The 27356-nt window shown below is 40.3% G+C and overlaps 1 protein-coding gene across 2 annotated transcripts in view; it reads left to right on the top strand.

Annotated features, from left to right (window-relative positions):
- Positions 1-25882, top strand: part of LOC136621670 (uncharacterized) — a 508529-nt gene extending 482647 nt beyond the window's left edge. Inside the window, exons 5-6 of one of the 2 annotated variants that reach the window (XR_010791257.1) lie at positions 20859-21136; positions 23967-25882. Coding sequence is in view for 1 of the 2 variants with exons in the window: in XM_066597321.1 (XP_066453418.1) it covers positions 20859-21069 (211 nt within the window). In the remaining variant the exon portion in view is untranslated. Of the gene's footprint in view, positions 1-20858; positions 22233-23966 lie in introns of those variants that run through there. The other variant, XM_066597321.1, reaches the window with a different exon arrangement.
- Positions 25883-27356: the final 1474 nt, after the last annotated feature.

Below are 27356 nucleotides of genomic sequence, written 5' to 3'. Positions count from 1 at the left end.
AATATGGAACCCCAGGGTTAGAGCTACACCTAGATTTTCTATAGTAATGAGCAATTCTCAAGAGATTTCCAAGCAATTGTCATTGTACTCTATGGAGAAAAATGTACCTATCACTCTTTAAAATTGCCCAGCTTGTAATGACTGAAAAAAAAGAAATTGCTAGCGAAAGGCATAACTCAAGCACTTTTAAAGAAGTGTTTATGCTACTCAATGCATTTTAAGTGAGTGATAAGTAAAGGTATAGCCCTAGCCTAAAAAGTGCAGGTTTTCTTTAGATAGCTTCTGGACACTGGCTTAACGATAGTGGATGCGGGCCCAGGAGCCTTAGGGGGCCATAAGGCCTCTCTTCTCCATATAGGGAGCCCAGTACTATGAATAAAGCATTATAGTTGGGGGCCCTGTTACAATTTTGGAATTGGGACCCAGAAGCTTCAAGTTACACCTCTGGGGCTAAGAGAAGTTGGGGGGGGGGGAAGATAAACTTTTGCACCCGGGCTTATGACCTTTTAGCTACGCCCCTGCTTCTGGACAAAATACTTCAGATCTTATGGGCATTTATTATGAATAGATGTTACAATTAGGGATGAGCTAGTATACTCGCTAAGGCACTACTCGCTCGAGTAATGTGCCTTAGCCGAGTATCTCCCTGCTCGTCCCTAAAGATTCGGGGGCCGCCGCACCTGACAGGTGAGTTGCGGCGGGGAGCAGGGCAGAGCGGTTGGGAGAGAGGGAGAGAGAGATCTCCCCTCCGTTCCTCCCTGCTCTCCCCCGCAGCTCCCCGCCCCGCGGCGGCACCCAAATCTTTCGGGACGAGCGGGGAGATACTCGGCTAAGGCACATTACTCGAGCGAGTAGTGCCTTAGCGAGTATACTCGCTCATCCCTAGTTACAATATATCACCTATGAGCAATGCTGAGCATGCAAAGTTAAGCAGAGCATGCCTCTAAGGTAGGCTCTAGTTCCTATATTTTGAGATCCAAGTTGGGATGTCCATTCTATACTTGTGTAGTTTTACACTCATCAGACTGTCATTATGGGTTCCAATGATAGCAAATTAAGTGTGTGCATTCACATTGCCATATGGTTTTTTTGTTATATCCATTTATTACACTTGTTGGACACAAGGCAAAAAAAATGGAAGCTAATTAGAGCTCAGCATATCTAATCAGAACTTTTCCATATCTTACACTGGTCTGGAAGCAGAAAACTGACTGTATTTGGTTGCAACATGGCCAGTTATTCTACAACATAGAATTGATAAATGAAGTCCATACTGTTAAATTGAAAATACACTGGACATAGCTATATAGACTGCTATAATAATCTCCATGCGCTACATGTAACCTATACACATGTGCATCCTTTCAGTCTCTATCTGCTCTTTCTGTTTAACCCTGTATGCTAAAAGTAGAATACATCTTTAAACAGAATGATCCCTTTTAGTTTCTACCCAGAGTGCGTTCATGCATGTGGATTACTATTTTGCACGTTTTCAAAGGACATGATACTATCAGCTGATACTGTCAGAGCTGATACTGGCATTGATATCACACAACTGAAAGAAGCAGTAAAAAACCGAAAAACATTGAGGGAGCTCGCATTTAGGGTCACCGAGGGTAACGTATGACTTAACGGCTAACAACAACGTTTTCATCTTCTCTTCTTTTCACACAAGGGCAATGTGATCCAACTTTTTTTTAGGAGGCAAGCAAACATAACTCCTGTAAGTGTTGAATCTGTTCAGAATTTTCAGCTAATTTTACACGGACAACAAATCCACATGGGTGTATTCATAACCACATATTTTGGGCAGTTAATACCACACTTGTTCACTAACTGAAGCCCCACTTATATAGTGATTAGTTTGCAAATACATACCATTCCAAGAATTTGTAATCCTGGTTGCTAAATTTGGAGCTAAGAATGAATATTTCCCCCTGAAATGAGGAAAATTGCCTTCTACCACATGGTGTTTTCTGCCTTCCTCTGGATCAACATTGCAGGATAATAGGCTGAACTCAATGGACATATAAGTCTATTTTCATTCTTACATACTATGGCATGAATGAAAAAAAAACTATTAACAATAACAATATTGAAGAGAGACTCCAGGCAAAACAGAGTTTGTTATGCCTAGTGCAGGGCCTGAGGGAGTGGTGCATAACAGGCATTCACAATAAGAATCATTGTTTCGTGCACTATCCCCTTAGGCCCTGCACTAGGTATAGCACAATATATCTATTTTTGCCTGGAATCTTCCTTTAATACATACACCGTTTTTATTTTTGCTCTGGATGAATTGTCTTATGTAACTGGTTGTCCTACAACATAATGATTCCAAGGGCATGAATTCTTCAACAGGTAATTAGCTAAAGGTGTTTCAATTAAGGAGATGAAATTGAAAGTATGGATTTAATAGGTGCTTTGTTCATTAAATAGAAGCACACAAAGCCTGGTTACTGACAATTCTGTTCTTCTACAGAAAGATTGATCAGTGTGAACCATGCCTTGATGCAAACAACTTTCAGAAAAGCTGTCGTAGGGACACATTAAGCTGGAAAAGGCTACAAAAGTATTGCTGATGACCTGGGTGTACCTTAGTTTACAGTTAGACAAGTTATCCACAAGTGAAGAAAATTCAGGACTGTTGCTACTGTCCATAGGACTGAACATCCTGTTAAGATCACTTCAACAGCAAAACAGGGAATCCTGATGCAGCCGATGCAGTATCAGAAACTTGGCTGCAATATGTCTCTGAAGATTAACTTCCTTCATTCTGATCTGGATTTCTTTCCAGACAACTGTGGTATGGTTAGTGATGAACATAGCGAACGTTTTCATCAAGATATCGCAACAATGGAACAAGGATACCAGGGAAAATGGTCCACTACCATGCTGGCTGACTACTACTGGACACTCCACAGAGATGCTCCAGAACAACCGTACAAGAGAAAGGCAAAGAAATCTAAAAAGTAGTCTATGACTTGATTTTATACAGGTGTTAACCATAAGCCTGTTACTATTGGCATGCATTTCGTGATGTAAACCATTATTGCGGATTACAAAAAAATAGAGCATATTCGTGTTGAGCACATAGAAATTGATAAGAAATGACTAATTTTATTTCAGGTAACATGACTTTTGTAAAAATTTGTTGACCAGTGATTATTCGCCATTCGGTCACTGGCAGCACGGAGCGATTATTGTTCTGATTCCCGCATTCTGGCGAGAAACTGAACAATTACTTTTCAGTGTAAATGGGCCCTTAACATTTCTTGCAACGGTAAATGAGCCTTAAGGGATATCACAACAATACTAACACTAATGTAAGGGTAATAAAGCACTTATTATGATATACAAAGGAATGGCAGGTGTACCCAGGGTTATATCAGGTTTACACATTTTGCCTGGGTTGAGTCATACATCAATGGCCTAAGCTGCCTGTCACCTGAATGTGTTGTTCAAGTCAATTAAGACACTCCCTATAGCACATTATTACCCAAAGAATATAAAGTGTTCTTTTGTTATAGCAAAACTTGTCTTTTATTATCCTTCTGACTATACTTCTCTATTCATGTCAGATGTTTATCTTCCTTAAGTTCATGTAGGCAACTTAAACAGGTTTATTAAGTAAAACAAAATGTAAAATCAGATCGTGAAGTTGGTGCCTTTGTTCATGGCTACAATTATGACAATCTGTAATGTGAAGTAAGTGGGTGATATTGTAAATGGCCATAGGAGACTATTAAAGTAGGTTATTCTAAGGCCAATTAATCCGACAGTAGAACTTCCCAAGAAAAGCATTTGAGGGGTCCCATCTCCACAGTAAATGTCTACATCCCTGCATAGAAACATCATAAATTGTTAATAGCCAATCGGAAATATCTATTAACTTTAAGGCCAATGATGTAGTAGAAATAGAAACTTCTGTATGTTATTACCCATTGTGGGTCTCAATCTCTGCTAAATCTTAAAAGTTAAAGTTCTTGATGTTCTGCATTTCACATATATGCAAAAATACATTCAAATACAAGACTTGTATGGTAGTTTGAGGTGGGAGATCTTCTGTTGCGGGGTACCTTAGCATGATTGTATATGTTGGTTTTGTTTGCCCTCTGTGTACCTTTTTAGTAGGCTAAGGTTACGGTGTGTCGGCCACAATCAGGAAGTGCAGCCTGGGTGACGTTACAACGTCAACTGTGGTCCATGTAACCATAAGATGTCCATGGACTGCATTTCAATGTGGGGAAGACTCACATGAACTTATGAATGGCAGACATTTGTGCTGCCTTCTTGATGTCACTGCAGAGGGTTCCTGAGGTGTCAAATGTCAGATATTCCTCAGTGCGTTAATTTTATAATGTGCTCTTGTTCTTAACACTGCTACAACATCTCCTAGGGTGTATGGACTGATTAGTTTGCCAGGTGAAACACTCCCTTGTAGGCCAATTAGCCATAATGGAATTGTATTTATTCCAGGCCTGCCTCTACATGGTCTCCCGTTAATGTCGTGGCTGAAGTGTTTAGGGAGGCTGCGGACTTGTGGTTATTTATTTTCTGTTGGGCTTATTCACTTCTACCAAATACTGTGTTGTATATATTGCTCTTTCCATCTGCCTTTAACATCTTCCGTATCCTTCATCTAGAGACATACTAGACTCCCTAGGTTCCTGATGTGGAGCCGTCCCTACTGGGGCAGTCGCCCTGCTTTTAGGCAGAGTCTGCCTCCCCAAAGTTGGTAGGGATAGCATTCCCATTTTTGTATTTTTATTACCATTATTTGCCCTACTTTGTGTTCCCGCGTTTTGGTTATTTAATATATGTCTATATTGGTCCATTGTGGATATTTAAAGGTGAAAGCCCTCAGTGACTCACTCACTGACTGACTCGCCACTAATTCTCTAACTTTCCGGTGTCGTATTATTCAATGCTAAGGTGCAAAAGTAGTGGCACCACTATGTAATGTACCTAATCTAATTCTGTAACTTCCCAGTGTCGTACAAGCATGAAATTTGGTACGACCATTCATTAGGTCCTAAATAGGAAAAGTAAAGGGGACAGAACTCGATTATTCAATGATAATTCAAAAAGTAAGTGCACCCCTATATAATGTAACTTCTCCATGTCATACAAACGTGACATTTGGCACAAGCATTCTATAGGTCCTAAATAGGAAAAGTGAAGGGGTTACACCTCGATTATTCAATGCTAATTGCAAAAGTAAGTGCACCCCTATGTAATGTAACTTCCCCATGTCATACAAGCATGAAATTTGTCACAACAATCTAACTGACCTCTGTGTGTATATACACTGCGGAGAATCTACCTCACCTCTATGTGCATATACTGAGAACAATCTAACTATCTTCTGTGTGCATATACTGAAAGGCTGTAAGGTACATAAGGAAGCGGCCATGGACTGCAGGGATGGAGCATGCCTTAAAGGCTAATAAAAGGGCTGCAACCTCCAGTCTGGGGTTAAATTTGAATAAAAGGGTTGTTACCTTTAAGCGTAAAAATTGAGGAGAGTGGGAGGAATGGCACATTCTGCAGAAGGACATTGGTACATGCAGTCTGAGGAGAATCTAACGCTCCTCTATGTATGCATATTTTATTCCTCGGTTTCTCTGAAGTAACCATGACTTCACAAAAATCTTCTGTGCGAACAACACGTAAACACCTGTCCCAAATTAACTCGGGCAAAGCTGGGTATATCAGCTGGTTATTTATATCTTGGTCTGACGTGTTGGTGATGGCCATGGGGGGCACCGTACTGGTTCCCTGCATGAACTTAACACTTAGATTTCATTGCTATTTTAGCTGCTTGGTGAAGACTAGACAGACAATTGTGTTTCCATTTTACTGTGCAGTTTACTTTGTCGTCGTCATCATATGAAAAGGCCTGGAATGGTCTTCTCTGTTCGAAAAATCTTTATATTTCTTTTATAGATTTTAGTTATTTAGCAGTTTGTGTAATATCACAATAAAGGCTGAATGGGAAGAATCTGAAATTGAGTCAGAGAATTATCTAAATGGTGGATAGCGCTCTATCATTAAAATATATATTTTATGTAGCTTTCATTTGCGATACATCCATTCAAATCTCCCATCCTGGAAAAGCTTTTTAATAGTGAGATTATCAAGACCACAAAATTGCATTACTGATATTCTTATGATCAGTCAGTAAATTGTATGATGTTCTATAGAAGTCATTTTTTGATGATATATCACGTGCAGTACATATAATGCTGAGGTGCGGAATTATCAGAAATTCTGGATTATTGAAATTTGAAAATGGTTAGTCAAGTGAAGGCATGGGATCCAGACTATGGAGAGCAAACACAAATACTGTGCTTCCCCAAAAGCAAGGCCTGCCCCAATAATAAGCCCTAGCCTGATTTTCAGGGTTAAGGGGAGATGCTTGAAATATAAGCCCTGCCCCCAAAATAAGCCCTAGCTACACTACATCAAAAATAAAAAGCAATACTCACCTAGCAGGTGCCCTCCGGGTCCCTCCCGCTGCTCTCTGGCGTTCCTGCAGGATTCCTTGCAGTTCTCAGCACTGACAGAACATCTCTTGCTGGTAACGAGGTTTGAAAACCCTGCCTCCAGCAAGAGATTCTGTATATCTCTTGTATATATGAGGAACATATAGGGACCTATATCAATGTCTTCTAGTAACAAATGACCAAAAGCATAGGACTCCTGGAGAGGGTAATATGTTAGATTATTAAAGCACAATATTTATTCAATATGCCCTAAAATAAATGTGATACAATCACAAATGTTCACAATGGACACATAGAACAAAGAACAATCAAGTAGACAGGTGCATCAAACATTTTGAAGGTTACATATTCATAAACAGGAGCTACCTCAAAGTGCCTAATAATGATGTCCAGCATTGGTTTTGCTATAAATACTGCCAAGATCAGTAGTACCTATCTCTATTAAACCGTGATTGCCTATCAAATCCCACAGCTGCAAGGTAGGGCGACCACCCTGACAAAAGCGACTCCACAAGTGACCCTTATCTGGAGTCCGCAATCCAGCACTAAAAGGTCCTGTAAGAGGGTACTGAGGACTCTATATTAGGATTAGACTCCTTACTAGGATCAATTGTGGGGTTGCTCTTGTTTGGACAGTTGACCTGCCTTGCAACTACAAGGTTTGATAGCCAGTTATGGCTTAATAGAGATAAACTGGTCCCTTTGATCCCTCCGGTATTTACAGCAATACTAGTGCTGCTTTTATGAATGTTTAAGAAGACCACATGCTGGAACGGAGAACAGAGCTGAGTTTGGATGGTATCGTTTTATTATGTCTGGACAGCATAATTAGGATCTTTCATTGATGTATATATTAGGTTCAGAACAATTGATGCTCCTTTAGACCTGATATACTTTCATTCTACAAGTCCATTGCGGGCGTTTGTGATTGTATTACATTTATTTTAGCACACATTGAATAAATGTTACATTTTAATAATTTAAAATGTAAATGTTCCCATAATTTCCCCACAGTAAGTTGTACGGGATATATCTGTCTTTAATCACAATGACCTTAACTGCCTAAAGCAATCTACTCCTTATTCCATGTGAAACAACGATGTGTTTTATATTCATATATACATTCATTTAACTTGAATATGATTGTGCTTAAATTCCATTGGGTCTGGAGCCTACAGTAATCCCACCTATAATACATTCCATACAAGAAGTAACACAATGGATTCTACTTGGGGGGAAAATTAGAAGCCATTTGTTTCTTTTGGCATAAGCATTTACAACTCTTTTCATAACTTCAGACACAATTGTACCACCTTTATTTAGCTCCCCCATTGTTCGTGTGCCTTTGATCATTCACCTGTAAACCTGTTTAACCACTACTGAGAGAGAAGCTGTTAAATGATTAGAAGTTTCTGTGCAATTATACAGCAGAAATGTTTGCACCAGTGTTACACTAAAACGTTAATTTGTGGATGGCGGGTGGGCATGATATCTAGGTAAATAAACTCTATACACAAGCCAAATTCAGCAGTTGAAGGAAGAATACGCTCAACATCGTTATTAACATCAATGCTTATGGTGAGAGGGAAATAAACTGCTGTCGGGCATAATCCAACTCTTGTTGGACAGTTAGATGGTTGGTGTATTCCCCAATATTTAGAGGATCCACCAACATAAATCTAAGGGCTCCTTCACACGGGGACTGCGATTTTCCTTCTCTGCCCCTTGCCGTCTGTTGGCAAAGGGAAGGGGCGGGACGGGGTAGGAGGTAGTGTGCTAATCTCCCACCAGGTCCCAGTCTCCCACCCCTCCTTTGCCAACAGCTGGCAAAGGGCGGAGAGAGGGAGGGAGGGGGAAGGGAGTTTAGCAGAGATGCTGCTAAACTCCCTCCCACTCCCTTTTCCAGCAGCTCTCATAGGCTCCTATAGGAGTCTATGGGACCGGCCGGCGTACTACGGCTAAAAAGATTTGTCCAGACCTATCTTTTCTGTCTGGTGTAAAAACAGCCGGCTGGAATGTGCACTGTATGAATGTGCGTCTTTTCATTTCGGACGTTTTTATGCAGTGGAAAATCGATCATCTGACCTGATGCATTGGAAATAAGAACTATTGTTAGAAAATGTCAAAGGGTTATATAAAAGGAAATAAAACATGGCTGCCATCTTTCCTATCCTTGAGCAATATTTGATACTGTAGTTCACCCCTGTCAACTGAATGAGGTGAATGAGACTGAGTTGCAAACCAGGTGTAACTTATGGACAAGAGTGGTGCTATTGCTGGACTAAAGAAACCATGTTTTCCAAATGCCATGCAGTCCGTTCAGATGAGCGTATAGAAACTTGTCTATAATACGGCGTGCTTCAAAAAACATCACACTAATATGTCATTCATTTTTTTATCCGTATTTGCATTGGTCAAGCATCTACTAAATTAAAATCTTTGTATTTCCAGTTGGACATTTACTTACATTTATTTACACTTTTTAAAAACCAGCACCAACCCCTTTTAAAGCGTCCACCTCTGGATTCCGCAGCAATAACCCTCCATAGCATGCGATGCACAAAAGATTCTTAATGCACACGGGTGGAAACCAATAGCATTTTCCGCTCACAGATGAAAAATCACAGCATGCTCAATTTTCCTGCCGATCCCGCACGAACGGCTTCCATTAAAGTCAATGGAAGCTGTCCAACTGGCGGCTCGTCCACATTTGACTTTGCGAACGGGCCGTGGATTCCGCAGGAAAAGCAGGAGTTTGCAAAAATAAATCTGTACTGCACGTTCCCGACGGAGAGCCATCCGCAGTACAGAGAAGCCAGAAGAACAGGGGTCTGCGTACCGCCTGCACACACAGGTATTCAGGGTCACCCACCATAGTCAGGGCCGGATTCCATGCAGGATTCAGAAGGCAGAATACGGACATGCCGTGTGCATGAGGCCTGAAAGGGGTTTTCCAGGTAACTGTTATTGATTACCTATCCTCAGCTAATTAGCTGAGGCCTGCTGCTCAGGACTCTGACCAATCAGCTGTTCAGAGCAGAAGCACATCTCTCTAACCCGTGTGGTTGCCAGCGCTGGTAATTTCAGGTGCAGCTTTCATTAAAATCAATGGCAACTGCACCAGCAAATACACAGAGGTTGCAGAATTAGTGTGTTTTTTGCTGGTGACAGTGTTGCCCAAACAGCTAGGTCATCAATAAAATTGGCCTGGAAAACCTTCTTAAAGGGATTTCCCCATTACATAAAATTGTCTCACAGCACTTTCTGACTGCTGATGATCAGGACATGTGACTGTTGTAGCAAATCACTGACCACAGCAATGACCCTCTTTAGCCAGTGATTGGCTGCAGCAGTCACATGTCCTCGTTAGCAGCAAACAGGAAGTACGGAGTGGCCGTGAAGCAATTTTAGGTAGTGGGAAAACCCCTTTAAGATCTAGACAGAATTGTCTGCATCCTTTACATCTTAGTATCTCAGTCTAATTTTCTGATTTACCTTGAAGATAGTTGGAGGTCCATTTTTCAAATATAGAGCTCATAACCCCATGAAGACAACAACGTCTATATGCCCTTTTAGGATATATGGCTGTCATATGGGGTCAACCTATTCCTTGAAGAAATGGAAAGTCTTAATGTATGTTTGTAGTTGTATTGTTTGTTAAATAGTATATTCGTAAAACCGTCTGTAAGCCACGTAAAACCCCATGTACATCGAACTGTGTCCTTTTTGGTGGTGTTATCCAAAAGTAGACTTTGTTGTCCGTTTGTCAACTACTTCCACTCTCATGTATGACTAACTTTTCCTGTAGCTTTGGCCAGCCCATTACTCGCTATGTCTTTATGCTTCCATAACTCTCTCTGATTAGTACATAATTATAATTATTGCTCCATTTATACTAATCTCAGCAGTTCAGTGATATTGAGATCTAGATTTGTAACTTAAAGGGGTTGTCCCGCGACAGCAAGTGGGGTTAAACACTTCTGTATGGCTATATTAATGCACTTTGTAATATACATCGTGCATTAAATATTGGCCATACAGAAGTTATACACTTACCCCCTCCGGTGCTGGCGTCCCCGTCTCCATGGCGACGACTAAACTTCTTCTCTGGTCGCACGACCAGTTGCGCTTGCGCACTGAAGATTCCTTTTCTGGATGGTCTGGGCTCACGAGCTGCGTCCTGGCTCCTCCCCCTTCTCAGTGTCATTTTGTAGCTCCGCCCCCGTCACATTGTGCCGATCAGCCAATGAGGTGGCTGTAATCGGCAGTGGAGCTCAGACTGGAGAAGAACATCCACGGTGCACCATAGGAGAAGACCCGCAGTGCACCATGGGAGAAGACGAGCGGTGCACCTTGGGAAATGACGGCGGCCATCTTGGAAGAAGATTTTTATAACTTCATGAAACAGCTTCATGGTGAGTAGAAACGCTCTAAAAAAACGATTTACAGGGGTAGTTTGTAATGCTTGCTTAACATGGGGAACTGGGGTGTGAAAAATTTTTCATTTTGGCCGCGGGACAACCCCTTTAATGGAGTCAAAGAGGAGTAGAGGCATTTACTAAAAAGGCAAGGTCACTGTCAGAAAATGCTAAAACTGGAGATCCCGGTGTGAGACTAGAGTTCCTTGAGCCAATCAGATTCAAAGGGCTTACCCTTCATCCATACAGAACATCTTGTGTATGTTCACTTTGACATAATAAAGTCTGTTATTATGGCACACACAGGACATATCATCAATAAGGTTAATTATGTATCACCCCATGAGAATAGAATGGCAACTGACTGACTCCAAAAGTGGTTGTTTTCTTCTAGAACATTGGGCCCAATATTGTTTCTAGGATCCTCAGTTGGCCAGTCCAACCCTGGGAGAACATCTTCAACCAACAATACAGAGAACAGAATATTCCATACAAAATAACCACAATCAATACATAACTAATTATTTCTAACATCAAAGCAATCTATAAGACATTCTAGCTCATGTTCTAATATTCAAAATCCAAACCTGTTCTTCACTTTCAGATTTCCCATTGAACCCAGTATTGCTCCTGTTTTAACTATATTTCCTCTTCAATAATAATGTTCCCAGCAATCTGAATATAAGAGGAAGAACAATTCCAGATTATGTCTGTGACCCATTTCCTTTATGGGTTTAATTTCATTGTTAAAATGCTTTTTTTAACAGCTTTATTAAATAGAAGTCTAATGCTATAATAAATACATATAAGCATTTAACATGGTAAGCTTCTACTTTTGTTGCCAAGAAATAAAAGTCCGACATTGGATAAAGGATAAGTGTTCCATTAAGTAACAATACATTATAAAGACTTTTGCTGAATCACAATAGAGTCTTTTGAGTGTCTGCAGTTCTTAAAAGTTTTATAAACCACAGCTTCGTTGAGCGCTACTGTGTGTGTGACAGTTTTTAAGTAACAAAGTTATTTATTCTTTTATTAAGTGGCTTGTCACTGACATGACACACTGTGTGGGAAACAAAGCTTGCAAGTGGTACTTGAACAGGTGTATGACTGTCTTACTGGAAAAGTAGCCATTTATAAAGGCAACCATGGGAACGGAATGTGCTTGTTTGGAAGGAACAGAAAATCGCTCTTGGTTTCTCAACACTTCTATGCATCAAATCTGTGTATCCGAATAATTAGATTCCTCCAAAATCTGACTAATGTTCAATATATTTTCGGTCTCCACGTGCCTGCCTTTAAATAGCATGCAAACGGAACTCTTGTAAAAAAAAAATGGACATCTTGTAATAATTCATTAGGGTCTAGGAGCTTAGCTTGAGGCTCTTGGGTTTCAAGAAATGCTTAAACACTGAAGACTTTATGTTCCACTATATGTAATTATATAGGATCAACAAAAATAAACTACCATGTAGGGCACTTATAATCTTAAAGAGAACCTGTCGCCAGGTTTATGCTGCTCAAACCAAAGGTAGCATGGACCCGGGACAGGTATGCCTATTGCCCCCATGTATGTGTTATTCTCCAATACTGTGGCATTACTGAAAAATATACTTTGGACTTTGACTTGGAATGGAGCTCTGAGTCAAATAGGTGGCCGGCGCCTGCCGCCCTCCACCTGCAGCATGTAGGGTGACAGCTCTCTGTCCTTTGGTGTATAGGGAAAGAGCTGATAGTCAACATGTTGGGGGCGAAGAGAGGCCATTAAGGCACGCCTCTTTGACTCAGAGCTCTGTTTTTAAATTGTTGACAGTGCAGCAAAAATGACATATGAACCTTGTTGTGGGGGTCAGCACGGTTACAGCACTATCAAATTTATATAGTTTTTTATGTTTTTTTACTTTCAAAAAGTAATTTCTTTATGACAAATTGCTTTTCTTCATCACATTTTGAGAACTGTACCTTTTTTATTTTTTCATTAATTGTGCTGTGTGAGGGCACACCTTTTGGGGGTGAGCTGTAGCTTTTATTACTACCATTTTGTAAAACTTATGTCTTTTTGGATCACTTTTTATTTACATTTTTTGGGAGCCAATATAGCAAAAAATACTCGCAATATTGGCATTCTATACTTTTTTCCCGTCATTGTCTCCTCAATGAACTGCTCTTGGATGGCTTGATCTGCCTCGTCGGCTTCTTTAGTGTTGGCGTGAATCACTGCCTTCATGTCCTCCTGTAGGGACAAGGCGTAATCCCGCAGAGACTCGACAGGCTTCTGCCTTATGTAAAGAAACATTTTTTGATTTCTTACAGGGTACGGGCTTCAAAGATACTTTGCAGCTTTTCTAGGATTTGTTCTATCACTTTCTTTTGTGCACAGGGCCAGGTTTTAACTATCCAGGTAGCGTCTCTTTCTAACTGCCCTATCAACATCCCCACCTTCTGCTCCATGGCGATCGGGTATAGACAGGACATGGCCCCCATCTTGTTCTTAAACTCTCACAGAGTAAGCCTTTCTCTGCTATAACGAAAAAAGATATAACTTGTCCTGCAAGACAACAAACCCTCAGACAGCTCTAGAGCTGAATCCACTGCATACGCCATGGTTAATGTCTGTGTTACACCTTTGAACCTCACCTGCAGCAGCCACCTGTGTTACACCTTTTAAACGCACCTGCAACAGCCGAGACCAGAAATAACTCTCTTACATTTAACCACTTAGATGCCTCAGTCAATGAAGAGAAGCTTCCTCGGCAACCCAATTTGGCCCCCCTCGCAGTATAATCACAGGGTGCAAACAGTAGTCATGGCAATCGAAAATCTATTAAAGGCTTCCACTCTGGCAATCCCAGTCCTTCCATTAGACCATTCCTTTGGCAGTTTGCAATAGGATGACAGCATAGGCAATACACTGCAATATGAAAGCATTGCAGTGTAATGTACAAGCCATTGAGAGATCCCATTTTTAGGTCCCACTGGGGGACCTTAAAAAATGTGAAGGAAAAAAATTTTGAGTAGGAGGAACAGGAGGAAGAAGAAGAAATAAAATTTTTATCCTACAGATACTTTAAAAAAGTAATTGCAATATCTTGGTCACCTTGACCTACCAAAAAAGGAACAAAAAAAATCATGAAAAAGTCATGTGTGCCTCAAAATTATGCAAAAGACAGGCTCTCACACTGCTCCATCAACTGAAAAATGAAAAAAATGATTGAGCTCTGAATTGGTTGATACAAAGTAGGTAAATACTTGGCATATGCCTTGGACATCTATGGTGCTGGGGAACTGCAAAGGCACAAAGGTAAAGGTGTTTTAACAGTGCAAAGCACTATGATTGAACTTAGGCACACAATATCAGACAAACTAAAAGGTTTGGGTCTCTTGTTTTGATAAGAGTATATACTTAGACAAATGCTTTCATATTTCCCATGCTTTATAGAATTAGAAGTTGGCTGTCTACATTGATGCAAACAAGATATGATGTGTCTTACATTAAATCTACCATATCTATAAATTATTCACTCTGCTATGTGTTCGGTATAGCCATTTGCTTTGTTCAGGTGTTTCTCTTTGAAGTCTTTTAATGTAATCATAGACATTAATGCAAGAGTATAAACTTTTACATCACAAACCATTATACACAGCATCTTTTTTCCTGTCCCGCTACCTAAGAAATATATTGCTCACATCATAAGTGATCTGAATCACTTACCTGTCAGAAAGATGCTAATTTTAATGAAGGATGGTTAGCATTATTATTTTTACAGTTTCTCTAAATCCAAGAACTGAGATATTCACATAAAAACCATAAAATATAACATTTACCATTTAGCGTTAACCTGGTATACTAGGTAACTAACTTTTGTTTTAATAACCGTTCTAAGTCAAATACTGCATACCATGAGACGACAGTGTGAGTGTCTCCTAGACTTTAAAGGACCTCTGTCATCACCCTTGAGAACCATAAACTATATAAACTATGCTATGGCACTCAGAGGTGAGAGAACAAGAGGCACATGCACAGAGCCATCTACAAAAAGTCACTCTGTGTGCACACGCTGGTTTCTCAGAAGACTCCAGGAGTATAAAAGCAGCTCCCCGGAACCCCTTGTCACCTCATCTTTGAGCCCCATAACATAGTTTATGGGGTGCAAATGTGATGACAGAAGCCTTAAAGTACACCATTTTCACATGCATATAGAGTTGGGGCAGGGTAGGTGGACATTCAAGGCCCCTTGCTATTAAAGCTTAGTGGATGAGATTCAGCTTAGGGAGCAATGGAAAGATAGAAAAAAACAATAGTGCTTACCATATGAAAGCTGCACCTGGTACCACTAGACCCTTTTCCTTCTTCTTCCTCCTTTCTTCCTTTTCTCTTTCTTCTCCTCCTTCTGTCCTTTCTACTTCTTATTCTCTTCTTTCTCCTCTTCTTATCTCATTCTGTGGCAACCGAGACCTAGGAGGAGCAGCGGGAAATTAGATGGTAGTCACGGTGGCACTGATGCTCCTCTCCGGTGCCAAACAGCGGGCTGTGTGGTGTGCTATAGTGGTGGTAAATTTGGCAGTTCTTATTGTGTGTGTCCTGTGAGGTCAGGCAGGGTAAGATGATGATACCCCAGTAGGGCACTACTTGCGGAGTCAGGTAGAGGAAGATGTTGTTTTGTTGTGATGCCAGTCAGTATATGGGTAGGGATCCATTCCGAACAAAAATAATAAATATAAAAAGTGGAGAGCTAAATAAAAATGGGGGTAGTAGTCCTTGCCTGGAGTGTGTAGTTTGGTACCTCAGTGCAGAGGGTGTAGATGGTGGGAAGCGACTCCAGGAAGCTGGCTTAAATGGTAAAACATGTGATCACTTTATTGGCAGAGAGAGAGAGAGTTCTTTACATTGCGGCAGTTACACAACTTGAATTACATTCACTTTAGGTAGATGAAGACAACATCTACCTAAGGAAAACACTTCACTTAGACTTAAAAAAATTAGGATTGACTTTCCACTCTAGTTCTCCCAACTTGACACTCCAGCTTTGCCTCTCTGACTGTGACTATAAATGGATTAAATTTCTTCTTGCTTGGCTATTTGTGTTAGCTTCTCGCTGCTGGTTTCTTCTAAATACTTCCTTCTCTCTCTCTCTCTACTGATAACTCTCCAGCATAACTTGTCTTTGGTTACTCACACTTTGATGGACCACACTGGCTGGCTCTGTGATGACCTGCTGAAGCATTCTCCTTCTTCCCGGTCTCTGTCTCAGGATGTGCTGGACTAAATTCCTGAACTAGAGTAACTTAGGTCCACCCACTCAAATCTTTTATACTGCCACACTAGCTAAATCTATAATGGGGATATAAACTGCCAATCCCAGGCCCTCTATCCTAGCTAAGCCTGGCTAAACACTCCCTTGACTGTTGTTAGGTGACCTGAACTACCAAGGGACTGGAGTACATTGCCAGCTAATTAACATACAGTGAGGCATGAAACACATCATTAACACAGTAAAGGTCCATTTACACTGAACGATTACCGCTCAAAGTTCGTTCAAACAATTGCATATGAGCGATAATCGTTGCGTGTAAATGCTGCCATTGTTCACTCTTCAGCTGAACAATGATTTTAGGGTGAGCTTAAAATCCATAGTTCAGCTGTAGAGAGATAACAGGGACCGCACATTCTGCATGGGAGTCAGAGATTACATTCTATTCTGCCGTCAGCCCATGCGAGAAAAATGGAGCTGTGTGCAGAGCTCAGACCACATGCTGTGCTCTGCAAACAGCTCACAGAAGCCCTTTTACACGCAAGTGTTCATTAACACTTTATGCAAAACGATCACTAAAACTGTCAATCTTTTAATCATTTGAAAGATTATCTCTGTATGTAAATGGGCCCTAAAACATCAGCTTCTTAACATATGACAATCAACATGAATTAAGGCCCATTTAGACACAAAGATAATCGCTTAAAAGATGTCTCTCAGGCGACTTTTGAGCGATCATTGTTGTGTCATTTGGAGCGCAAGATGATTGCTCAAGATGAGCGATCATCTTGCGCTGCCAGCGGAGGATGCATCCAGCTATTCTCCGCTCCGAGCGCCCGACTGTTATACAGCCAAGCGCTCGGAGCGGAGGATGCAGAAGACAAGCGAGGTGTCCCCGCTTGTCTTCTGCATACAGCTGTTCCCCCGTTCCAGCGCCCGGCTGCTATACAGCTCGGAGTGGAGGATGCAGAAGACAAGCGGGGTGTCCCCGCTTGTCTTCTGCATCCAGATGTTTTCTGCACGGAGCGCCCAGCTGTTATACAGCCGAGCGCTCCGTGCCAGGTATAGAGAACAGAGCTGGACTGCTCTGTTCTTCATACCCAGCCTGTTATCAGGGAGCAGGATACAGCTGAAACAATAGTATCAGCTGTATCCCGTTGTGAATCCCTGATATGGCTCATTGTCGTCTTTCAGCACGCTGAAAGACAACGATGAGCGATGGCATAACGAAAACTGCACAATGCAAGTGCAGTTACACACAACGATTAAAGACGGCTTTTGAGCGAATTTTGAGCGATAATCGTTGTGTCTAAATGGGCCTTCAAACTTTTTTACAAAGCCAAAGAAGTGCAGTAGTACCCAACTCTGGGGAACTACATTTCTTACACATGTTTTGGCATAATTTTAAAGGGATGACATTTTTAACTTTTGCTATTACAAGTAATCAATAGTTGATTGTTGGGAACCCACTGCTCAGATCCCCGCCGATCAGCTGATTCTTGGTGCAGCTGTCAGTATAGTCAGTGCCTTCTACTTCCTCCACTGACCATAGCAACAGCGGCACTGAGAATCGTCAGGAACCTGATCACCTATTGATGACCTGTCAGTTATCAATAACAAAACTTATAAATGTCCCGGAATACCCCTTTAATTTTGCTGTAATCCTCTTCTGTAAAGAGAAGTGTAGTCAAGAGGACAACAAAACATTTTTATACCTTGTAGACCTTTCAATATTCTTAATTTCACTTTTTTGTTAAGCCAAAACTGTGGTAGCATCCAAAAACATATATACAGGTTTCCTCCATATTTTTCCTTTTCCTTGGATCCATTTTCATTACATGAAAAGCTGTGCTAGGTCTTAAATCAAGGATTAATGTCAAAGAGAGATGTAAAAACCAAGCAAGATCTGTTCAAATGTCATATATGATTATTACATTCTTACGTCTTTATTAATGAGAACTGATTGGAGGGTCACCGATCATGAGGTATCAGGTCAGCTGACCAGTGTCTCCGGTATGAGCCTTGATCTGATGTGGAAAATGGAATGCACTGAATGTTTTCTCTTTAAATTCGCAGAACAAAGTCGAATTACAAATCCTTCTTCAAACTACATAATGGAAAGTAAATCAACTATAGCATTTGTGAAGCTTTTTATGATATTAGTGTATGATCAGTGTGTATTCCCTGTATAATATTTTAGGAGAAAGGAAAAGCACTTAACTAAACCAAGTATGTTTGTCATATTAACAGTATTGACTCAGGTTGCAACCTGTTCAGCTGACATTAAATGAAACACAAGCATTATCTGATTGCAATAATGTAACAATAAATGTTCCTTTGCCTACTGAAACACTAATGGATTTCCTTTTCACCTGAATGCTAGTTGGAACATGTAATGCATTGACATGCTTAAAACACCTTCCTGCCAATGTCATGCACACTGAATACTTTTGTTATCAGTTAAACAGTTTTTTCTTCACTAAAGGAATCTCATGGTTAAGTGCAAAGTATAATACTTTTCTGAAATAAGCCATTAGAAGTTTTCGCTAATGGCCCAACTTTGTTACCACGCCAGTAGCATCTCAATATGGTTGCTGAAAGAATAGCGTTACCAAAAGAATTCCTTTTAATAGGCTTATATGTACCTGTAACTATTATATAACAGTATATATAACTATTACAGGAAATGTATAATTGACATATGTTGGATCTATTCTTTCAAAAATGTTGTAAAGTATCCATTTGTTGAGTAGTAAAGTTCCAGCCAAATTGCCCCCCCCCCCTCCCCACCGTCACACCAATGCCCCCCCCCCCCCCCTCCCCACCGTCACACCAATGCCCAGCATTTCAGAATTAGAGCTCTCGGCCCATTTACATGGAAATATTACTGCTTCACAACAAATCACAAGCACTTCTGTAATAACCTGATTGCACAAACTTTAACAATTGCCAAGGTATTGAATTACTGTATCATACTGCATTTCCTAAAACGTCAATTAAGATCCATTTATAGTGAGTGCAAAGAAAGACTGCGAAGGATTATGTCCCATGCAATACCCAGAAGATTTTCATCACCCCTCCTTACACTCGGCTCCATATCTTGGAGGATTTGAAGTGTCCAACAGATATTTTGGCCCAAATGTATCAAGATGCGTTACCCCTGTCTTGGTATTAACTGTGCTGGAGTAAAAAAATTTTTAAAAGGCACATGCCTCTTAAAAATTTAGCATATCTTATGGCAGTCTGTGGGCCAGAAGTCAAATCCATATCAGCAATGAGCTGGCATAAGCTGCCATAGATTTGCACCATCATTTACACCATTTTCTGGGGTAACTATAGTAAATATGTTGAGCCAGAGAAGAAACTGGCAAATATGAAGGTAAAACCTAAAGAGCTGCTGCTAGACACTTATGGAAATGTTGAAATTCAAGATCCTTCTTGCCCGTAAAGTTTGCCATCTAATGTGTATTGTCTCCAATACACATTAGATGGGCCAAGCTGACATTAATGTGTATAGGCTGCCTTTAGTGACTGTTTGAGCTTTGCATGGTGGCATATGCATCTGCATGTGCTGTCTTTAGCTGCAGTAGATTAAAGCTTTATTTTTTACATAGACATCAAGCTTTTTATGCCATAAACCCATGCATTCTAGATGCAAACCATGATCCCCCACTTCCCCATGGTTCTAATGAATCAAATTTAGAGCACCTCAGATTCCAATGGTTTGGTTCAGTAACACTACCCAGTGCCCAGGTTTAGAACTGAAATGTGGGCTCTGAAACATGGGTACATTCGATCTGTCTGAAAAAAGCCTTAGAGGTGTCAGGTTCATTTTTCTGTAAAAGGGAGCCTGTGACATATGGAGGAACTTGTGCCCAACCCTAACTTTGTTTGAACTTAATAATGGAATCCAAATTACCGTGATACAGTATTGATACATTTTTGCACCATACATTAAATGACATGGGAGGCTATCAGCAAAGGATAACTGATGAATGGTATCTGTCACAGGCATAGTTTCTTAACATAGGAGGCTATGTCATCTTGAGATGTGTCAAGCCAATAGAGAAGTGAAGGGAGAACACATTAATACACATTAAAACATTAAAAGTAACACCTAATCCCAATTACCTTCTTATCTGTGAATGTCAGGGGGTTTTAGGACTACCAAAAATTTTTTTTCAAGCATCTGTGCCCAGCATAAAATGAAAAAAAAAAAAAACAACTTTACTCACTTCTCTTCGGCCCCCAGGGACACACCTGAGCAGCACACTGGATTACAGAGTGTAAGCCAGCGGAAGTCAGGTGAATGCTGTAGAAGTTCAGCGCCACCATCCCAAATTCCTGGCATCATGGCACCCAGGATGTTAGCACTGATGCTAGGCACTCATACGGTGATAATGCATCCTCTGATTGGATGCAGGACTCACCTGACTTCCGTCGTCCCATACCTGGAAGCCAGTACCGGGGCTGTAGAAGCTGCTCAGGTGCGTCCCAAAGGGCTGAACAGAAGTCAGTATAGTCTGATTTGTATGTTCCATCGGGCACAGCTGCTTGGACATTTTTTCTGATACTGATAAAACCCTTTAACGTTTCATTATCATTAGCAGTAATTTACCAGTATGTCTTTTTAATAGCCATTTTAATGAAATTTGTTTCTACATTTCACTTTTCACCAGGTGTTTCCTTTGCTACTGCCACGACCAATACAACAAAGCCAAGAATTCATCTTATTCCATCAAGGCCAGATCTGTGGAGGAACGTATAAGGGTCAGACACCAGAGTCCAGTTGTTCACAATTCCTCAATGCCCATGGTGAAAAGAACAGAGTCGGAAAGACAGACGGCAGTCATACCAAAAGACGCCCTAAGCCTTAAGCTCTCGCTATGACTGGAGGAAAGTCAGGACAGAACCCAAAGAAAACCCAGAGGCAGAGGGGAAAACAGATTGATTTTCAGTGAGTCATTTAGCTTCTGGACTGGATGCAGCTCTCCCCTGCTGGCAGTTTGGCTTCATATTAATAGGACACACACACTAGGCTGAGTAGCTTAAAATAATTATATGTAGAAATCCCCCAAACTGCTCACCATCCAAATATTTCCTTTTGTGTCAATATAGACTGAACAAATTACATTTACATTATTAAAAATGAAATCATTGGATTTACCTCAATTTCATGTTAAGCAGTAAACTGGACCACATTCAAATCTACCGTCGCTAATGTGTTTGTGCTCGCCATGTACATTTTGAGTGGGTGTTAGCACAATATCCATTTGTCTACGTTGAAATGAAATGTGATTGTGTTTGTATACTAAAACACCAAATAACAATCTACAAGACTTGAAACATGTATTTACCATCCATATGTTGGAGTGGAAGCAGACAACAAACTATATGAAGGGAACATTTACAAATATGTGCTAATCCAAGGGACACCGCACTGATGTATTATTATAAACCTGGCATAAGGACAATCCTCCTAGACTCATGTGGATTCAATTACATTTACATTATATGCTATTTCGGGATCAATTTAAGCTGTTTTCGATTAATATTGTATAAACATTCTGCGTGCTTTCAATGTATGTGTATAATTGCAACTTTTTATAGCCGATAATTATTTTAAAAACACCACAGTAGTCATGGCCAGACATACAACCGTGCGTATGGCGGTATTACAAGTTGCATACAAGCTCCAACTTGCAATCATAAAACAGCATCCCAAAAAGTCAGCAGTGCCATACTGTACACCCTATCAGATGCCATACTGCAGAAATATTCTAAAAGCATTGTTTTTAGCAGAGATTTTCCCCATTAGACTGTTCCATATACAAGTGCCATACCGAGATGTATTATCTATGACTGCACAGTATAGCAGCATATTATCTCTACCCTGTGCACTGGAATGTAACTATAGTAGGTGCAGTTGCACCTCAGTTGTGAAGTCTTGGTGGCCCATAAGGTCTTTCTTCTCCATATGTGGACTATAAATGAAGTATTATAGTTGGGGGGCCCTGTCACAGATTTTGATTGGGGTGCAACATCTTAGGCCTTAGTCACACGGGCGTAAATACGCGCGTATATACGCGCATAAAAACCCACGGGGGTAAATACGCGCGTATATACGCGCGTAAAAACGCACCTAGAAAAGATAGAACATTTTGGTGGCAATGGACATGGTCACGCATTTTTTTACGCGCGTATATACGCGCGTATTTACGCCCGTGTGACTAAGGCCTTAAAGGGGTTATTCAGGCAACAGCCGCTAGGATACTTCTGGGTTAGAGTGGAAGCACTACTCCAACCCCTGTGTAGAGGCTGTCACTCATAATTGCAAGTGCAGCTCTCATTGAAATCAATGGGACCCCAGCCTGCAATTACAAGCACAGCTCCCATTGACTTCAATGAGAACTGTGCTTACAATTATGAGCGTCGGCTGTTACATAGAGGTCAGAGCAGTGCTTTCACTCCGATCCTGGTGTATCCTGATGGCTGTTTCCTGGATAACTCCTTAAAAGTTACACTATCTGCCTTTGTATGAGTCCTCAAGGGGTTGTCCAGTTACCATTAACTTTTTAAAATTACAACTAAATGGATTAAAAAAGCAAAACAAATGGATGCTTGCCGTTCCATTGCTGCAGTACTATAATTCTTCCGACCTCTATTGACAGCGGAAGTCGGATGATTACTGCCTGCCAATAAAGTTGCAGCATCACTGCCCTTTCTCCCGACATCAGCACTCACATCCTAGGCGCTATGATGCCAGGAGTTTGGAAAAGTGACACTGCAGCCTCTGATTGGGCTGAGGAGGGTAAGTACCAATTTGTTTAATTGTTTTAACCTATTTGGCTGTAATTTTAAAAAGTTCATTTGTACCAGGACAACCCCTTCAATGGTAGTGTATTTTAAATGTGAAGGAATAGTCTAAGCAAACATACCAGGGCAGATTTACTAATCCTAATGTCAGGGAAATTCTGCGTACAGCACCAATCAGGCCCACCCCAATGCCCCATTGCCGGTGATAAAGAAAAAACACCACACACAGAGGTCTGGTATAGTTCCTCACACGGGGAGTAACTGCGCGCTTTATTATAGATTACATGGGGCTTTATACCCCTTATCACGTCACTAGAAGTGTGTAACTGTCTTATTGGCTCAAATCCACCGCATAACCATATATGTGATGTCCGCAGTTCCGCCTGAGGCAGTGATAGTCTTATACATAGTTAAACAGTCGTTATCTTGATGAGGCACTTCTGGGAAAACATCCAAGCACTCGGTCTTCTCTCGGCCTTGCAAAGCCTTGGCATAATATCTGATATGATTTTTAAGGCTACATATTAAGTTTTTTGCATTATAGCATTGCATAGAACTTGCATACAGGTATAAAAGCATAAAAAACATATGGCAATATATACATATACCTTCACACTAATAATTAAAAATGAGCCAAATTTATCACATTGGTTAGTGGTGGTTGATGCATTTGGTGCATCCTTAGACACTTTTGTCTAACTTTTATACATCTATTGACTGGCTTAGTTTGAACTAAAATCTTATGCAAATATTAATGCACATTGTTGCATTTAACCCAAGCCACTTTCCCGCTAAGCCATTCAATTTTTGCTGAGTCACGCCTCCTTGTTCAGCGAAACATAGTCCATAGTTCTGTTTGGTGCATTTGTTTTATAAATGTACGTAAAACCTGATGCAACATTATACCAAACTTTGATGAATTTTACAACAAGCTCTAGTAATTCTGCCGCCCTGTGTCATGTCTTATGCAGGGCTTGAGGGGGAAGTTCATAATAATTCAAAAGAAGAACATTCAAAAAGCAAGTACCACTGTTCATTTAAAGGGATATTCATTTCCTGACGGAGATGGGAATACTCCTCTGTTCGTCGCAGAAAAATGTAACCAGGATTACAGCTGAGTTGGCTGTCCTATATTGTTACCCTAACTTCCATTGAATTCCACAGGAGTTACTATTGCCCCAGCACACAGACTGGTATTCCAATCTCCACCATGACGGACTTAGATCTGAAAACCCAATTAAGGTTGAATTCCCCTATAACAGTGTTATACTTGAAGAGACCAAGCAGAATTTAACATAAGATGGAAATCCCCTTTAACCACTCTAATAAACTAGAGAATATGATGATTATCCGTTCAGTCAAGGCCAACTTTCAGTCACTTTATGGATCATCGTTCTCCATGCTTTCCTGTCCATGACCTCTTCTTTCAGTTCTTCCATGTGCATCTTTGTATCTGCCTTGATTGCGTCCAGACAGCATGTTTTTTGGAGTCCTCTACTTCAGGACCCACTAACTGTGCCAAGCATCATTGTTGTTTCCAGAGAACTGACTCGCATGATATGTCCAAACTATTAGAGCCACTATTTTGTGATTTTGCCCTCTAGCGTTATTTTGGATTTGATATGCTCTCGGACCATCTTGTTGGTGACCATTGCCAACCATGCTATACACAGCATTCTTCTCCAGCACCATAGTTCGAAAACCATCAATTTTCCTTCTATCTGCCTTCCTGGGTGTCCAACTTTCGAATTCGTAAATGGAGATCGGAAACACAATTGCATTTATCATTCAGATCTTTGTAACAATGGAAATATCTTTGCTCTTCTATATCCTTGCCATTCCTTGCATTGCATTGCGGCCAAGTGCAATTCTTCATTTGATTTCTGGTTCTGATTCTCCAGAAAATATACATGTACATTGATATTAATCTATCATCTAGAGTGTTCTCTTATCTCCCATTTCCCAATCCACCGGTCTTCATGTCTTTGACTTTGGGTCCTCTTAAATGGAACAATTGTTTGGCGATTAAGCGCCTTCACACAGGAGTAATATTCTTTCAGTGAATGGAGGCAGAGTGCGCTAGAGATCATTTCCAGCCGCCCGCCTTCATCCCCATTAAACAGGCAGTTTTTCCTAGATGAATGACTGCCTGTTCACACAGCCGATTGTTGATTGAGTTTCATGCCTGTGTTTACACTGAACGAGCATCGTTCTGTTTCGTTCAATCCAGCAACAAACTGAACAATAATCATTCTGTATGAAGCCATGCACATGCAGATTAGCCTTTGATTAGTAATGCAACTATATTTTAAGTGCTTATTTAGTACAATTTTTTTTACAAAATGATAAATCCAGCACCCCCACAACCCTCCACTACCCATTTAGTTAGTCACCCCTAGATCAGAGTAACTGCCTTATTGTAGGGACCGCACTTCTCTCACTGTTTAACAAAATGGATGAGATTTCATGTTGAAGATTTGATGTGTTCACATAAGAATTCTTGTCTTTTTTATGCTGTATAGTTATACATGATTTCCATTGCAAGTCATTAATTTTAACAAGGAATATTAAATACAGTACACAGTAACATTTTAAGCAACACAGCTACTGGTTTGAAACTATAATTATCAGAGATGGCATATTTTTGCATATATTTTTGCATATGTAAATGTAATACATTTGAAATAAGCATTTATTAAAAGGTTTGTATTTAGGGAACTACTTTTAATTAGTATTTTTTGACATTTTGCTAAAAGTTTGCACATACAGATAAAAGGTGTATATTTGGGAGTCATTCTTGATGGCAATTAAACTATGACTAGTAAATGTATTTTTTGTAAGCACTCCAGCTGGGAATGCATTGCTGGGAAATGTATTGCTGCTCTATATATTATTCTGTATATTTTACTTAATAAATATATATTTATAGTTTAAAAATATCTGTGCATGTAATTAGTGCAATTATGGAATATCTTAAATTGGTGTGGCCTATTTAGAATGTTAGCAAAACACCAGTTGCTTTCTTGAATAGGTTTCCAGTATGAAATTAATTCGGAAAAATCAGTCGGTAGGGTAGGAGAATAAAAAGGAAACATGGTGACTCAGGGATTAATATGATCATCAACCAAGGGCAACATATGCATAGAGTTTGTATCTTCTTCCCATGCTTGTGTAAGGTTTCTCTAGGTCCCCCAGTTTCTTCTACAATTCCCAAAACATACTGATAGTTAAATGGCTTCCTAGGAAATGCACTATAGTGTATGCAGTAGGGAAATTATGGAGCCCCACTGGGGTATTAGACTGGAGATATTGATGTAGCCCGTTATTAAAAAATTCTTCCTGAAAATGAGCGGAATCCAATTGTGGTTTTCACTCGTGGATGAAAACTTGCAGCATGCGCCATCTATGGTTCCCACGTGGATAGCTTCCATTGATGTCAGTGGAAACAGTCTGACTTGTAGCCCATCTGCAGTATCAACTGCTCAGATGGCATGGGCCCCAGTGTAAAAGCTATTGCTGTGTGCTTTCTCCTCTGTGGGCTCACCATCAAAAATATTTGGGTCCATATGGTAGAATGACCAGGGCTACTCTCACTTCTATTATGTATAATTGGTTTGGCTGTTACAGACTGTTTAGGGGACAACCTAATTGTTATGTTATTCTTCTCATTGTACACAGTGACCCAGAGATTTAGAAATGGAGAAATTGAAGTGGGATATTATGATTTTCATGTACAGTGGTAGTTGAAAGTTTTTGAATGCTTAAGATTTTTCCATATTTCTGCTAATACTTGACCTAAAACTATATCCGATTTTCACACAAGTCCTAAAAATAGATAAAGAGAACCAAATCAAGCAAGCGAATCAAAAATTAGACTTGGTCATTTATTTTTTGAGGGAAATGATCCAATATTACATGTCTGTGAATGGCAAAAATATGCAAACCTTCAGGTTTGCAGATAAATAGTGTGCAAGGTCATAAAGGAACCCAAAGTAATCTCTGAGCAACTAAAGGATAACAGAGTTGAAGCCATTTCAAAAGGAGGAATGGGCTAAAATTCCACCAAGCTGATGTGCAGGACTAATTAACAATTACCATAAATGTTTAGATACAGTTATTGCCGTACAATTGGGTCACACGTGGTTCACCAACATTTGCCACTCAGAGAGTTGTTATATTGGGTCATTTTCCTCAATAAATAAATGCCTAAGTCTAATATTTGTAACTTGTTTGTTTGATTTGGTTCTCTTTATCTACTTTTAGAACTTGTCTAAAAATCTGTTGTTTTTTTATGTGAAATATAAGCAGAAATGTGGAAAATTTTGAAGGGTTCAAAAAATTTCAAGCACCCATGTGAGAAG

The sequence above is a fragment of the Eleutherodactylus coqui genome, chromosome 3 (assembly GCF_035609145.1).
Source record: "Eleutherodactylus coqui strain aEleCoq1 chromosome 3, aEleCoq1.hap1, whole genome shotgun sequence".
Taxonomy (NCBI): Eukaryota; Metazoa; Chordata; class Amphibia; order Anura; family Eleutherodactylidae; genus Eleutherodactylus; species Eleutherodactylus coqui.
The sequence above is the reverse complement of the archived record's forward strand: the minus strand, read 5'-3'. Positions and strand labels throughout refer to the sequence as shown.